This window comes from Pleurodeles waltl, chromosome 3_1, assembly GCF_031143425.1.
Source record: "Pleurodeles waltl isolate 20211129_DDA chromosome 3_1, aPleWal1.hap1.20221129, whole genome shotgun sequence".
NCBI lineage: Eukaryota > Metazoa > Chordata > Amphibia > Caudata > Salamandridae > Pleurodeles > Pleurodeles waltl.
This window is the reverse complement of record NC_090440.1, coordinates 681,567,367-681,581,419: the sequence shown is the minus strand read 5'-3', so window position 1 is coordinate 681,581,419 and position 14,053 is coordinate 681,567,367. Positions and strand designations below refer to the sequence as shown.

General features: G+C 42.5%; 1 protein-coding gene across 2 annotated transcripts in view; it reads right to left on the bottom strand.

Annotated features, from left to right (window-relative positions):
* Window positions 1-1,029: 1,029 nt before the first annotated feature.
* Window positions 1,030-14,053, bottom strand: part of KCNQ4 (potassium voltage-gated channel subfamily Q member 4) — an 861,160-nt gene continuing 848,136 nt past the window's right edge. For both annotated transcript variants that reach the window (XM_069223287.1, XM_069223288.1), the window contains 2 exons: window positions 7,067-7,205; window positions 1,030-6,025 (listed from right to left, as the gene is read on the bottom strand). In XM_069223287.1, the coding sequence (XP_069079388.1) occupies window positions 5,807-6,025; window positions 7,067-7,205 (358 nt within the window). In that variant the 3' untranslated portion in view covers window positions 1,030-5,806. The remainder of the gene's footprint in view (window positions 6,026-7,066; window positions 7,206-14,053) is intronic.

The window sequence follows — 14,053 nt, the reverse complement described above, 5'->3', positions numbered from 1 at the left end:
AAAGAGCTGTCTAGAGATTACGATTGGTAATACCTTCGGGGCAAAAAACTCTGTTCAATTTATGACTATGGCATAACTATGGCATGAAAAAATGAAGAACGGTTCTCTTACTTGGATGGGTTGCCCAACCGAAGACTGAGGCATGGATTATTAAGGATAAGAGTGGGGACTCACCCCTGGTATGGGAATTTAGAGAGAAAAAGGGATATGATGGATGTCGCCGGCAGATGTACTTGTGGCCTGAGAACTAAATGCGCCATTTTGCACATTATAATGTATTGTCTAATAATTTTGCACCTCCAGAGAACTATTCTACAACCTATCTTTATAAAATATGGTATTTGGTATCGAGCAGAAGCTATACCATATTTAACTGATATGTGCTTCTTGTACACTGCAGGCGCCATCGGAGGATTTGTGATTGCTGTGAAAAAGTTTTTTAGGGGCACCTGAAAGTGCTTCTTTTCTCTATATATGGGTTTTAACTTCTGTTTTTTTAGATATTTTAGTTATTATATGCAGTCAAGGGATAAACAAGGGAGTGTAGAGTAATGACTGCAGGTTTTAATATGGGAGGATAAAGGCCTTTTGGGTGGTTATTTATTGCATGTAACAGATGGGATGTTTTTTAAGAAGGAGTTTTATGTTGTTTAAAGACTTGTGGTCTGAATAAACATTTATTGACTGATTTAAATGCTATTAATCTGTAATCATGATTTAAAATACGGAAGCACAAAGTTACTTGTTTCAGGAATACTGGACCAAAATTAGCCTATGAATTAACTGCATCTCTCTCTCTCCTCACCTTGGACATTCCTTCTATTATTTCTTGGTGCGTAAGTCATTGACATAGAAGGCTAGGGAACTCCAACAGTTTATCCTTTGACCGTTCTTCAGTTCCATCTTCAGCTTGCATAAGTACACCAGTCAAAGAAAACATTAGTATGCCATGTGTTGACACTTTTTCTCACTTCCACTCACACCAACATATAATCCGAGAAAACCAAAAACGAAGCTGAGTCGTTCAACCTTCTACTGAAAATTTTATTGAAACCAATAAGTTAATAAGTTAATAAAGTTATTAAAGTGAGGTACTGGACTGACAATATCAGAAACATGTTGCATCATTAATCAAGTTTAGAGTTTTTAGGTTTTGTTTTTGTTCTTTCTCAGCTTGGTGAAGGCATTCCCTGCCTTCGCTCAAGACACAGGTAAGACATGGCAGACGGAACCTGGACGGAAGACTTGGTTAGTGAGTTACCTCCTACGATGCATTCAGTGCAAAATGGGGGACTTAGGGGCCTACAAGTAAGGGCACTGTTGGATGCATAATGTGCGTGGTCCATGCATAGAGCATGCAAGACATTTCCATATGGCAGGCGGGCATGGCTCCCACAAGGCATGCAATAACCTGGACGTGAGGTACCAGGCAAGCAGGGTGGGACAAAGGGTCATCAGTTCTACTCCATCCCACCCTCTTAAGACGTCATTACGTTGCGCCTTCAATAAGTGAGATGAGGAAAAGTAAATGAGGGTTGTCCGTTGTTTGATCTCTAAGTCTTCACCGGAGTGGTGATCATAGATAAAGGCTCTTACAGTGTTTACCTCCCTGAAACGGGTCTCCACTTTGAATTGCAGAGGTCAGATGTGACTGTCAGTGTGGTCAGTCAAAGAGCATAGAAGGCTTCCAGAAAAGTGAACAGGCAGAAGAGTTACAATGAATTGAGCAGGATGGAATGATTGAAAAGATGTGATTCAACTGGTGAGATTCACAGATTTGCACCAGAGTACACCAGAGTTCTCAGTCCCCCTTGTTACTCCTATTCTGACTTAAGAGCAGTTATATCCAGGACAAGGTTGGGGTTTTAAGCTGTGAGCAACATGAGTTATCTGGTTGGTCTGTAGTCCAGAAGATAATGGATGGTTTGGCTGTTGGCCAACCCACCTGTTGTAAGATTCAGAGGGTGTGGGTCAGTTTGCATCTAGGGAGATATTTGTCAGTCCACAATTCGTTTGGATTCCAAATGACTAATGATTACCGATAATTCAATTGGCTTTCATTCTTTTTACTATTGCTAATCATGCTGTCTGGGATAAACCTATCTACGAACGTCTGATACTCATATAGGGACTAAGTCAAAGAGTTTAAGAGTTGATTGTTCGAACGGAGTAATGAGAATATCCGAGAATTGACTAAATAAATCCAAAGTTTAAACCTGGGGCCTTCAATATGCTACTATCACACAAGGCTTTCTAGTCATGGCCTTAAGAATACTTAGCCATTCCAAAAGGAATTACAAGACATCTCTGACCATGGAGTCCCATTATCATCCCTTGACGAGTCACAGGGTTGTAACTGGAGGTTAGGAGTCTGTAGAAGATTCCAGTGGTTTCGTCTGCAAAACTGTGCCCACCTCCGGGTTGCAACTCTTCTCCTGAGCTTCAATAGAGAAGTCCACCTCTAGAGCAGTAACTTGTGTCTAGAGCTGAATCTGGTTGGAATGCTGCAGCCTATTTTCCAAAGTACAGTGATGTCCCCCAAAGCTGTAGTCTATCTCAAAAGCAGCAGTCATTCTGTCCAGGTGCTGTCTGTCTTCAGACCAACAGCCTGTGTCTTGACACCAGAATTGCTGACTGCCTTTTCTTATATGGTGCTAGATCAAAAGCCTTGCAGGAACCTTTAGCAGAGAAGCTGTCAAACACCTCTGACCTTGGAGGATACTGCATCTCATGCAGAGCAATAGGAGATGCCTGTGATAGATGATGTCTATAGTCTATATTAGATTTACAGTATTGCCTGCGACATTGTATGCTGGGGAACTGGTAGAGGCCACATGTGTGGTCAGATTCTCAAAGCAATTAAGATTTGATGATGTTGAATCCGACAACAAACTGAACTGTTGACAAATAGAGATTGGGACTCACCCTGTACCATGCTCTTACAAATAGGAATAATGTTTCATAAATCGACTGGCCTATTGTTATGCCATTTGGGCATAAGCTACACTGGATGCAAGGGAATAGCTTTTACACCATCTACAAGTCCCTTGCTGTGGAACTGCGGTCCCCAAATTCACTCGACTAAATCCCAAGGCCCACTTCAGAGGTCGGTTTGGCTGTTTGTATGTCCAAGACAGTACGGACACTGGGATGCTGAGCTAGCTTGCCACTTGGTAATATGCACCAGATACCACATTGTGGGTAGGAGGTTTAAGAGGACATGGAAGGGTTCCATTTAACAGATGAATGAATCAAACTGAATGTGATATCATTTCCTTATCAATTTGTTTTCCATCACTGTCACTTCTGGTCCCTCTGGTTGGCAGTTCCTTTCAATCTGCTTTCAGTTTCAATATCCCTTCCTGCCCATATGAGTACAATGATACTTACTCAAATTGATTTATGTGTTTTTTTTAGTCATTTTGATTTCAGTGATCATTTCAAATCTTCTCAATTTGATTTAAACAATTATGTCACTTTCTATAGGGTTGTTTCCATTTATCAGATTTTTTCATTTTATGTAAATGTTTTCAATGATTGGCATTTCGTTTCAACTAGATTTCAGTGAGCATGCCACTTCATGCCTTTCTGGGTTTGTAGAGTTGCCATTTTTAGGTGCCTTTGGCTATGATTTTGATTCATTAGCATCTACTTTGTTCGATCTGACTTATTTGTTTGTGGTGCTGTTTCCATGGCATTCTGAGGTACAATGATATATTTTCATATTTTGCCTAGTCAATGGAGGACACGAGGAGGGCTAAATCGCAGGGTGATGTATTTGGGGGAGCTAGTAGCTTTGGCAAGGGGTGAGGAACTAGACAGTGGGTGAGTACTCGTCTGCAAATAGTTTCCCTGGTAGACTCAAGACTTTTTAGTGAAATTGTCCTCAGAATAAAATGTCTGGGACCTTCAGAACACTGTAAAACCTAAAAGGATGGTACACAGCAGTAAAAGATGCAATTGCAAAACGAATAGTTTTTTCCAGAATTACTGGGTCTTTTGAATTGACATGAGATCCAGGACAGTGTCAATCAAATCTCGTTCATGACCAGGGATGCATTGAACAATTTTAAAAGCCTTTTTGATCAGTCTTCTAAAATGAAGAAGCCTCTTAATTTTATTCTATTTGGGAAGATTGCGGCACTTAGAATTATCATGCATTTTATGAGACTTCTGGAGAGGTTGAGTCATAGTCTTGTTTTGAATGACCTGCAGACGAAGAAATCTTGATGGTTTACATTTTTAAATCTGATATGTTGAAGATGAATCTGTAAAATCAATTATGAACAGTTTATATGGAACCAGGAAAGTTACCGGAATCAGTGTTATGTAAGACTGGCTAGACTCCTTCTACTGATAATCCTCCTCGACATAGTGTTTTGAATTTTGTAAAGGAACATTTGTTTCGTTCGCATGATTACAGCATTAAACATTTCATTTTTTTTGCGCTTAACACGTCACGTTGAGTTTTGCAAAGGTTTGTCTTCTAGCACGTGGACTTGGTCAGAACGCCTGCTTTCATTTATAGTATCCCACCTAAAGTGCCATAAACCCACATCATTAAGGTTATTCCTTCTCAGCCTTTCACCCTCCTGTCCCCAGACCACCTTGAGGTTTGAAACATGGATGATGAATATACACACATAGACAGAGACAGGAGGCCACCTGCTTAGCAAGGCACACCTCAGAACTATGAAAACACATTCATTTTTGTTGCAATGCCCCTTGGTTTTGCTTTGGGGGTAAAACTTGCATAGCTAAGGATCTCAGCTCTAGTTCCCCTGCGCCCCAATTCACACTGGGTATAGAGCTTATGGCTGCTCCTGAGTGCATAGTGCAGTGGACGTACAGGTACTTTGGGGAGAAACAGTAATCATTTGCATTCCCCCCAACCACAGTACAATGTGCTTCTCCCATGCCCAATTTCTCCCTCTCCCCCCACAAAATCATCACTATTTGTGCTATTTTCAACACAGATTTCCAGATGCGCTAGTTGCGGCTGCCGAGCAGTCAGCAAGTGCACCTGCCCGCAGGACACAGAAAAAGCAAGCAGACAAAAGGGAAAATTCCACAAATCTCTCACATCTATTCCCTGTTTCGTGCAATAAGAAACCTTGTCGTGCACAAACGCCACAGAGATGAACTTGCATCAGCAGATTCTCTGATACTCGAGAACCAATAGTTCACTTTTTTTAGGCACTTTCAAAGCGGCTTTCAACAGAGTAGAGTGGGTCATGCGCAGAGCTTCTGCTCACTTCTGTTCAATAACTTTGTGTCTTTTCAAGTACTGGTTTTTACTGCTCTGCTTTGCAGAGAGCGATGTGCACATACTGTACATTTTGTGCAGAGACGTTTTGTTCAATTGACTACCAAGGAGAGTTCTCTAGGTTGCATGCCACTCTGTTCTTCAGCTTAGAGTGAACATCTTAGAAAATTTCCATGAATTTTCTTATTTTCTTCTGAGGAGCCCCCTCAAACCTCTGTAATTTCTGGAAGATGCATAAAGTAACATAGCCTGAAGACATCATACTCTAAGGAATCCCCATAAGGAAAGTTTCCTCACCCAGTGCCAACATCTGACAGGCATGCCATCTGGATTTGTAGATTTCCTTCAATGTTTTATGGGTGTTCAGTAATGTTCCTTTTTTTTCAATAAATATACCCTTCACTTATTATTTCGATCAGGCAGATGTGTTCATTTTCTCCTGAGTGAAGAAGTGTTAGGGGAGCGAGGGGCCGGACTACTATCTGTTAGCAGTTTTGAGTCATTTCAACTGTCCTTCACTCTTATACTTAGCTGGACACTTCAGTCCATGTTTGCACTGGTCGAGCGTGAGAAGTTTAAGGTTTGGGCTGACATGGAGATATCAGCATGGTCTACAGGGCTATGGTAGTCTGAGGTGAGGTCTTGATCAATCAGTGGTATCTGAAGCGTTGCTAGTGTGAAAGAGCTGACAGATCCTTTTCGTAAGCACTGGCTATAGAATCCCAGTAACAGGTCCAGCTTTTGTTCTATGGACTGCACCTGCAGGGAGAAAAATGAGAAATGTTTACAAATAGATACAAGTCTGCAAGGCTAACACATCAGACATAAAATGTGGATATCTTTTCTAATGTGCCCATCATTTTAACCTTGCATGTGCTCTTTTGGGGCAAGGGTACAGGCTACCTACACAATCCACACCCTACTACACTTCCCACTGAATGTGCCAGGCCAAGTCATGATGTAATTATACATTAAGCATACTTTAAATATATGAAATATGGAGGCTCAGAGTCAGTAGTACTCTACAATACACTTGCCCTCTCCTTTTTCTAATAAACATAAGTACCTTCTCTTGAGGCAACCCCAGAAAACTGCCTTGGCAACATAAGCATTAAAACCACTATCAAACTAGCAGGACAAACACTGTGAAGGGTACTCATTCCACCAGAGAGAGAGAGAGACAGTTCCATCTAATATTACCAGTTGCCCTATGACCTTATGAGTCATTTATATGACCTATTAGGATTTGGAGTATCAGAGTAACGATTTCATTTATTCAGAATTTGCTCTGCCTTGGGTACAGGACCACTTAGTGTAAATTAATAAGTTTCTATAATTACTCCCCCGCCTCTTGTTCCCTGGGGAATGGGAGGTTTGACTCTCTGTCATTTTTGTATGATACGCATGCACCATCTGCTCACCAGCAGCCTCAGGACAGGAAAAGGAAGGTGAAAACATGACGTCATTAAGGGCAAGAAGGTGGAAGAGCAGGCCATTACTGGCAGTGATAGGTAGGCGAATGAGTTAGCAAGAGAAGCAGTTAGGAGAGGAAGCCCTTAAAGAAAAGCCAAGGGCAGGGTCAAAGATGACATAGAAAGCCAGGCATGCAGTGCAGGAGCAGTAAGAAAGGCAATGACGAGAGATGCATGAAGATCACTTGTGTGAGGTGGCTCAGAGTGTACACCTGATTGTGTGAGGAGAGGGCAGAAGGACATAAAAAGCTCAAATGAGGGGTCTTGTCTTTCTCCCCATGTGACGCGTGTGATGGCACCGATTCCATTGACATCACCTCATACTCACTTGCTTCTCCACTTTCACCACTCGCCCCATCATGCTCAACTCATCGGCACCATCCACATCTGTTGGTGCAGCCTTATCGCCTTTTTCACGTGACTTCTTATCTATTGCAATTGGTCCTCTTCCGATGATCTGATCCACTCTAAACAATGCAAGAAAAAAGCAACTCATTACGTGAATTGATCCATTAATTAATTACATAGTTATAGTGCACATTAGAGAATGCCTCTTGGCACTGATGACACAGTGGTGCTGAATGGTACCTGTTTTGTAGAATGAAGAGAATGAAAGACAGACGTGGTCCCTGTCAGAAGTCCATCCTTTGACTTGCATGATAAACACTTCTTGGCAGCAGGTACTAACACTGAATATCTATGCTAATTTATCTCGTCAACCTCCATAATTAATGTTTTGTCTGGGGCAATTTGATGAGATATCACTAAATTTAGCAAAGTTATTTGTAAGACAAAGACATTCACATTGCACATGTATGTCTCCTACTTGTACAACACTCTTCAGCACAAGTTAATAAATAATAAATCTTCTCGAGTTAACCTTTTTACGAGCCGTACTAATTTTTCTCATGTCCTCCAAGTCACGGCTCGCAACTCTTATAAGGAGCAGGCGGGGGCAGCGCTATGGGGAGGGGGGGATAGGGGGCGAAGGGGAGCGGGGGATACATGAAAATATTTTAAAATAAAAACTTACCTGAACGCAGGCCGTGCTGCTCCTCCGTCTCTGCTGCAGCTGGTTGCAGGCACAGGCTCCCAGCCTGCCCTGTGCCAATCCTGATGCTGCTCAGAGCTGTGTCAGGATTGGCTGGGAGCGCCCAGCCAGGGCACTCCCAGGTAGACTGGGAGCCTGTGCAGGCTATCTTCAGCCCGGCAACTGGCTGACGGGCCGGAGACAGCCTACTGCGCATGTGTGTTTGGCCGGCCTGACACGGCCGGCCAAACACACATGCGCTCTGAGGGAGAGTGCTTTCCCTCAGTACACGTCACACCCATGGCCACGCCCCTTTCAGAACGAAAGGATAATAAACATATTTTATTATCCTTTCGTTCTGAAAGATTTGCATCTTCTGATGCTGACGGGGGCGAAGCTCCTCTCCCCTTATGGAGGAGCCACCCCTGTGTCCTCCTCTTTTTTCACTGAAGAAGGCACTCGGCTTTCCAGTACTGAAGAAATATTTATTAGAGGCTGACAGGTGCAGCATAGCTAGCTAGTCTCCAAAATTACTATTTTGGGTAAGATTGTGGAGATCACTGCTATGACCAATATACTATTACCCTCTGTATATTAAAATATCAAATAGATGCAAGTCTTGATTCCAATCATTTATTGCACTGAAATCATGTCTTCTTTTTTTATGGGCGAGCGCAAAGCGATCCGTCCATAAAGTAATCTCTCTTTGGGCTTCAAACTACGCACAAGTCATGTCAGTCTCTTTCATTGGTTCCTGGGCTTGCTCTTTAAAATCTGCTTGCTTTCATTTGTGAAAGGCATGCATACGTCATGCCTTTTCCGGTGTTTAGCCCACCTACACAGCACCGGTAAACTACTAGAAACATATGAGGCTCGATGTTTTGAGCCTGGTTTCTGGACTACTTTATCAATTAATTTTCCCCGCAGTTCGATCGCGCTGGGGTTTACATAGCGCGATCGCGCTCCGTTTTTTCATTTTCAATTTCAGCGTGATCGCGCTGCATTTTACATAGCACGATTGCGCTGTGTTTTTATTCTTTTAATTTGTGTGGCAAGAAAAGTTAGGTTAGGAGTTTACAACACAAATAGCTCCAACTCGAGCAAATGCGAGCCCCGTTGCATTGAACATGCTTGTTATTGATAGGCTACACTCAGCATTACTGTGGCTTGGTTAGTTTCTACTGTTAACCACTTTTGACACCATTATTCATGCCAAAGTTTTAAAATAGGGTACAGGTCAAGGGGCAGAGGCTTTGAGATGGGCCTGCTTCGTTTTTCAGAGCAACACTTAGATAGTAGTTATAAAGAATTACACATTAATTGCTACAAGCCCCCACCAAGTTCAGCTACCTCCCCTTAACTTCATAAATTGTTTGTCTCATTGCAAGGAAGAGGGAAAGATCAGTCCTGAAGTACGTGGAGAACATGCATTTTAGGGACAAATGACAACTAATATAGACTGTAGTTTTTTTTTACCTGTTTGACTCAAAGCCAGTCAGAATTGCAGATTCACCAAACGACTGTGTATGAATGGTGCAAGAATGTAGGAATTGTCGACAGGTGCAAACTCTGCATATTTTTAATTTTTAGGTAATTTTAGAGCAATATTTGATTTCCTTTCTGGCTTCTTCCTCTCAGGCTAAAGATGTAAATGGGATGCAATGCCAACTTGCATGTGCTGGAAATTACTACCAAAGAGCATGTGCGATCTAAACTGGATACTGCCGTTCAGTTTATGCCGGGTGGAGTGTCTAAACCATCTTTACTTGTCTTGCTTGTTTTGGCAAGTCCTGTCTAAACAATAAAAATAAAAGGCCATTATTCCTCTTCAGGGGCTCTTCTTGATTGTAGGTTATTTTAAATACTTTCACGACTGCATGAGTCATCCTTACCGGGTGTTTTCAGCACGAGTCATGAAACCATCTCTCTTGGGCTCACCCTCAGGTCCTTGGAGTAAGTGAGCCTCCTTTTGATCTCTCTATGATGTCTATATTTAGATTTGTCAGTGCACCTATACTACGACGCCCGACCTTGTGGACGTCAAAATTCTGCCGTGTGCGTCATTTTTGGGATGCGGGAAACCGCCTTGCGTTAATGACATGCAAGGTAGGCGTTCCCGCCCCAAAAATGACTTTAAGGCCTGTGCGCCTTATTTATACTCCAGCGTCATTTTGACGCACAGGAGGGGGCGGGCCTTAAAAAACTGCACACAGCCTGATGTGCGCCGTTTTTTAACACCTGTGTCAGGGCAGGCATTAAGGGACCTGTGGGCTCACTTCCATGGTCTCTGACCATGGAAGCAGTCCAGAGGTGCCCTTACCTGCCCCCAGGGACACCCCCTGCCACCCTCGCCCACCCCTGGAGGACAACCATGGATGGGGGGACCCATCCCAGGTAGGTACAGGTAAGTTGAGGTAAGTATTATTATTATTTTTTTTTAAGTGGCATAGGGGGGCCTAGTTCAGGCCCCCCTACATGCCACTGTGCCCAATGGCCATGCCCAGAGGACAGAAGTCCCCTGGGCATGGCCATTGGGCAAGGGGGCATGACTCCTGTCTTTGCTAAGACAGGAGTCACTTCAATGGGGGTTGTGCATCAAAAAATGGCGCAAGTCCGGTTTGAGCCATGATTTTTGACTCATACCTGACTTGCACCATTTTTTGACGCACAGTCCCCATTTTTCCCTACGCCGGTGCTGCCTGGTTTGAGTCTTTTTTTTTTACTCTGACCAGCCCACAGCACCTGCTAACGCCAATCCTTAAATATGGCGCTTGCGTTAGCCGGGGGTGAATTTTTTGCCGGCGCTGGTTTGTGTCAAAAAGTATAAATATGGGCCCATGTTTCTGGAATTTCCTACAGTCCAGTCGCTCAGCTATAAGTGTCTAAAATATTTTTTCTTTTGTTTTGGGTATGAATTCATCAGTTACGGAGAAGATGTTAGGTACCTATAGTCCTGTTTCTGTATCGCAGGAACATTGACTGAAGTCATTCATGCTTGAATATTCTCTGCAGACCTACAAACACCTTTTGCCATAGTTTTCTTCATTGAAAACAACAGTAAATTTTGCCCCTGTCCATGGACGTAATAATGGAAACGTGTAATAGAATGGTGTCCGAGGCATCCTTTCTTCCTGAATGTAGATATACAATTGTCATGTAGGTGAAATAAGACTGCTTTGCAGCATCCAACATGCAAGACCTCTTACTACCAAAGAGTTCACGAGGATAAAAATGTACCCAGACAGGCAAACATTGCAGGTAGACTGAAAAGGAGCATATTTCTTTAAGAACCTTGTAGGCACATGTTCTTACATTGCCTTGTACTGGCAGTTGCCTCTCAGATTCAGTTCCTTTTAAGAATAGAAGGTTAAATGATTGCAGATTATCATACTGCCCACAGAATTGAACAGTACAGAAGCAGGTGGGTTGTTTATGACGTCAATAAAGAATCCTACAATGGCAAATCAGGACTAATGGAATGCAACCTTTTTTTCAGCATCACAGGATCTTCATCAATAGTCAAAAACATTTGAAAAGAGTAGCAAGGTACTTAATTTATCTTGTGGCTGTTGGGCAGAAAGTAATTATCAAATATTTGCAGATCGCATGAATGTGTATTACTGAGTAAATCACTTGAAAAGATTCCTAGGCCTTCTAGGCCTACCTTGGCTTCGGCTAGAGAATCAGACTCGATAGTGTATAGTGAATGTGTGGACTGAACTCCATGTAGCAGCTCTGGAGATATCAGAGATGGGTAAATTTCTAATCCAAACCGTAGTAGTTGCTTTTCTTCTAGTGGAATGGGCCTTGGGTTTACCAGGTAAGAGCCTATTTGCTAGTTGACTTTACATGCCACTGTCCGTCTCGCAATTCATTGTTTTGAAGTAGCTAGACCTTGTCTGATTTGTTCGTAAATAACTGTTTTGTTTTATGATTCTCTTATTTTCTTTCACGTAATATCTTAACACTCAGCTAACATCTAATGAGTGCTGTCTTCTCTCTGCCACAGTAGACGAGTTCGGAAAAAAACGTCAGGAGAGTAATAATTTGATTGATGTGGAAGTCATACACTATGCTTGGTTAAAAAAAGAGTGTTGAGAACCCTATCAGACAGAAAAACAGTACAAGCGCCTTCTGCTGACAAAACAAGTAATTCAGTAAGCCATCTTGCAGCCAATCAAAGCAACTGAAATAAAAAAAGCAGTGTTCCATGAAAAATGCTGCAATGCAGCTTTACATTTAGGTTCAAATGGTGGGCCCATTAATATACACAGTACTAACTAGAGTTGCCAAGGCAGAATGGTCTTTTTACTGTTAAACATACTTTTGTAAGTCCTTCTAGAAAATCTTTAATTATTAAAATTTAGAAGGAATACGTCTGTTGGGTCGACTTCCTGTAGACTGTTAAAGCAGCAAAATGGACCTTATAGAGGGGCTCCATAATTTGAATTTTGCTAGAAAAATTAAATAGGTTAAAATCACTAATCACTTCTTTGTTACGTGCTAGTGTTCTGGCCTTTGTCAATGCACCAAATACAGAACCTTTTCCATTGTTCAGGCAAAGAAAGATCATGTAGAGTTGTGTTTGCTTACCGTTAGAATTTCCATACATTCGGGAAGGAGGTTCATATATCCATACTATCTGACATCTGGAGCCATGCAGCCAAAATTCAAGGACTCTAGGCTCGGGTGCTGGATTTGCCCTAGTACCACCATTGTCTGGGCTAATCTGGTTTTATTCAAGTTCATCCTCAATCTGCACAGTTTCACTATCAAAAGAGTAGCCAGAAAATTGAAACAGCTCCTACTTTGAACTAAAGTGCTGATGCCACCAAGAAAGTGAGCCAAACCCTCCATACAACAGCTTCCTTGTCTCTTCCATCCATGTATTTACGCATTCATCCTTTCATCCATCCATCTACTGATATCTTCTATTTCACCTTTACATTATGTCATCCATTCATTTTTCATTCATCAGTCGATCTTTCCACATTGCATCCATCCATCCAATCTACCATCCATCTGCTCCGCCTTCCATCCACCAATCGAAACATCCACTCTTCCATCCATCCATCTACTCTGCCATCCATCAATCCATCCACTCTGCCATTCCTCCAATCACACTGCCATCTGTTCATCCACTCTACTAGCCATCCAACTTCTCTGCCATCCGTTCAACCCTACACATCCATCCATCCATCCATCTATCCATCTTCCTTGTTGTTGAAAATGATGAAACATGGATCACAGAAGTATGAAATCTGGTCCTTTATTGGAGCATCCCATCCACAGCCAACTACAGCCAACTACACTCTTCTCCTCTCAGCTCTGCTCTGTTCAAACCTTTCTAACATTCCATATTCTACATGATGTCAGACTATGACATCAGCCTGAGAGCAGAGCAAAGAGAACAATCTACATTGATTTTACAATTGATTATATACCACACTTGTTTTCCCCCTACCTTCCAAAATCTCTTCTATCTTTCCCCATTCTATTTACCCAGATGTCAATTTTCCTTACTTCTGCTTCCTCTTCTATTGATGCTGTATTCCAGCATTAATGATGACTTATTGTCTGTCGAGTTGCAGACAGACGAGGCATATAAAAGACCCCACAATACCCCTGTTCACAATTGCCAATAGTATCAATGGGATTGGAGGAAAAACATAAACAAATGATGTTGACCACTGCATCAAAATGGCATTGACCATTTGTAAGACACTGGGGTCCAGATTTATACTTGCTTTGCACCGAATTTGCGTCATTTTTTAACGCACGTTTGTCACAAACCTAACTCCTAACTTATACTTTCTAGCGCCAACGTTTTGGAGTTAAAGTCATTATTTGCTTGTGGGAAACTACCTTGCATCAATGAGATGCAAGGTAGGCGTTCCAGTGCAAAAAAAGATAATATGGCCTTAGCGCCATATTTATCACCCATTGCTAAAATTTGGCACGGGGGAAGTGGGCCTTAAATAATGGTGCTAAGCTTGCTTAGAGCCATTATTTAACGCCTGGGTCAGGGCACACGTTAGGGGACCTGTGGGCCAATTTCCATGGTCAGAGACCATGGAATGGGCCCACAGGTGCCCTTCGCTAGCCCCAGGGACACCCCATCCACACCAGAGGGACACCACCAGATGAGGGGACCCCATCCCAGGTAAGTAAGGTAAGTACAGTTACGTTTTTTATATTTTATTAGAAAGTCCCATGGGGGGGGCCTAACGTGGGCCCCCCCTACATGGCACTGGGCCAATGGCCATGCCCAGGAACATATGTCCC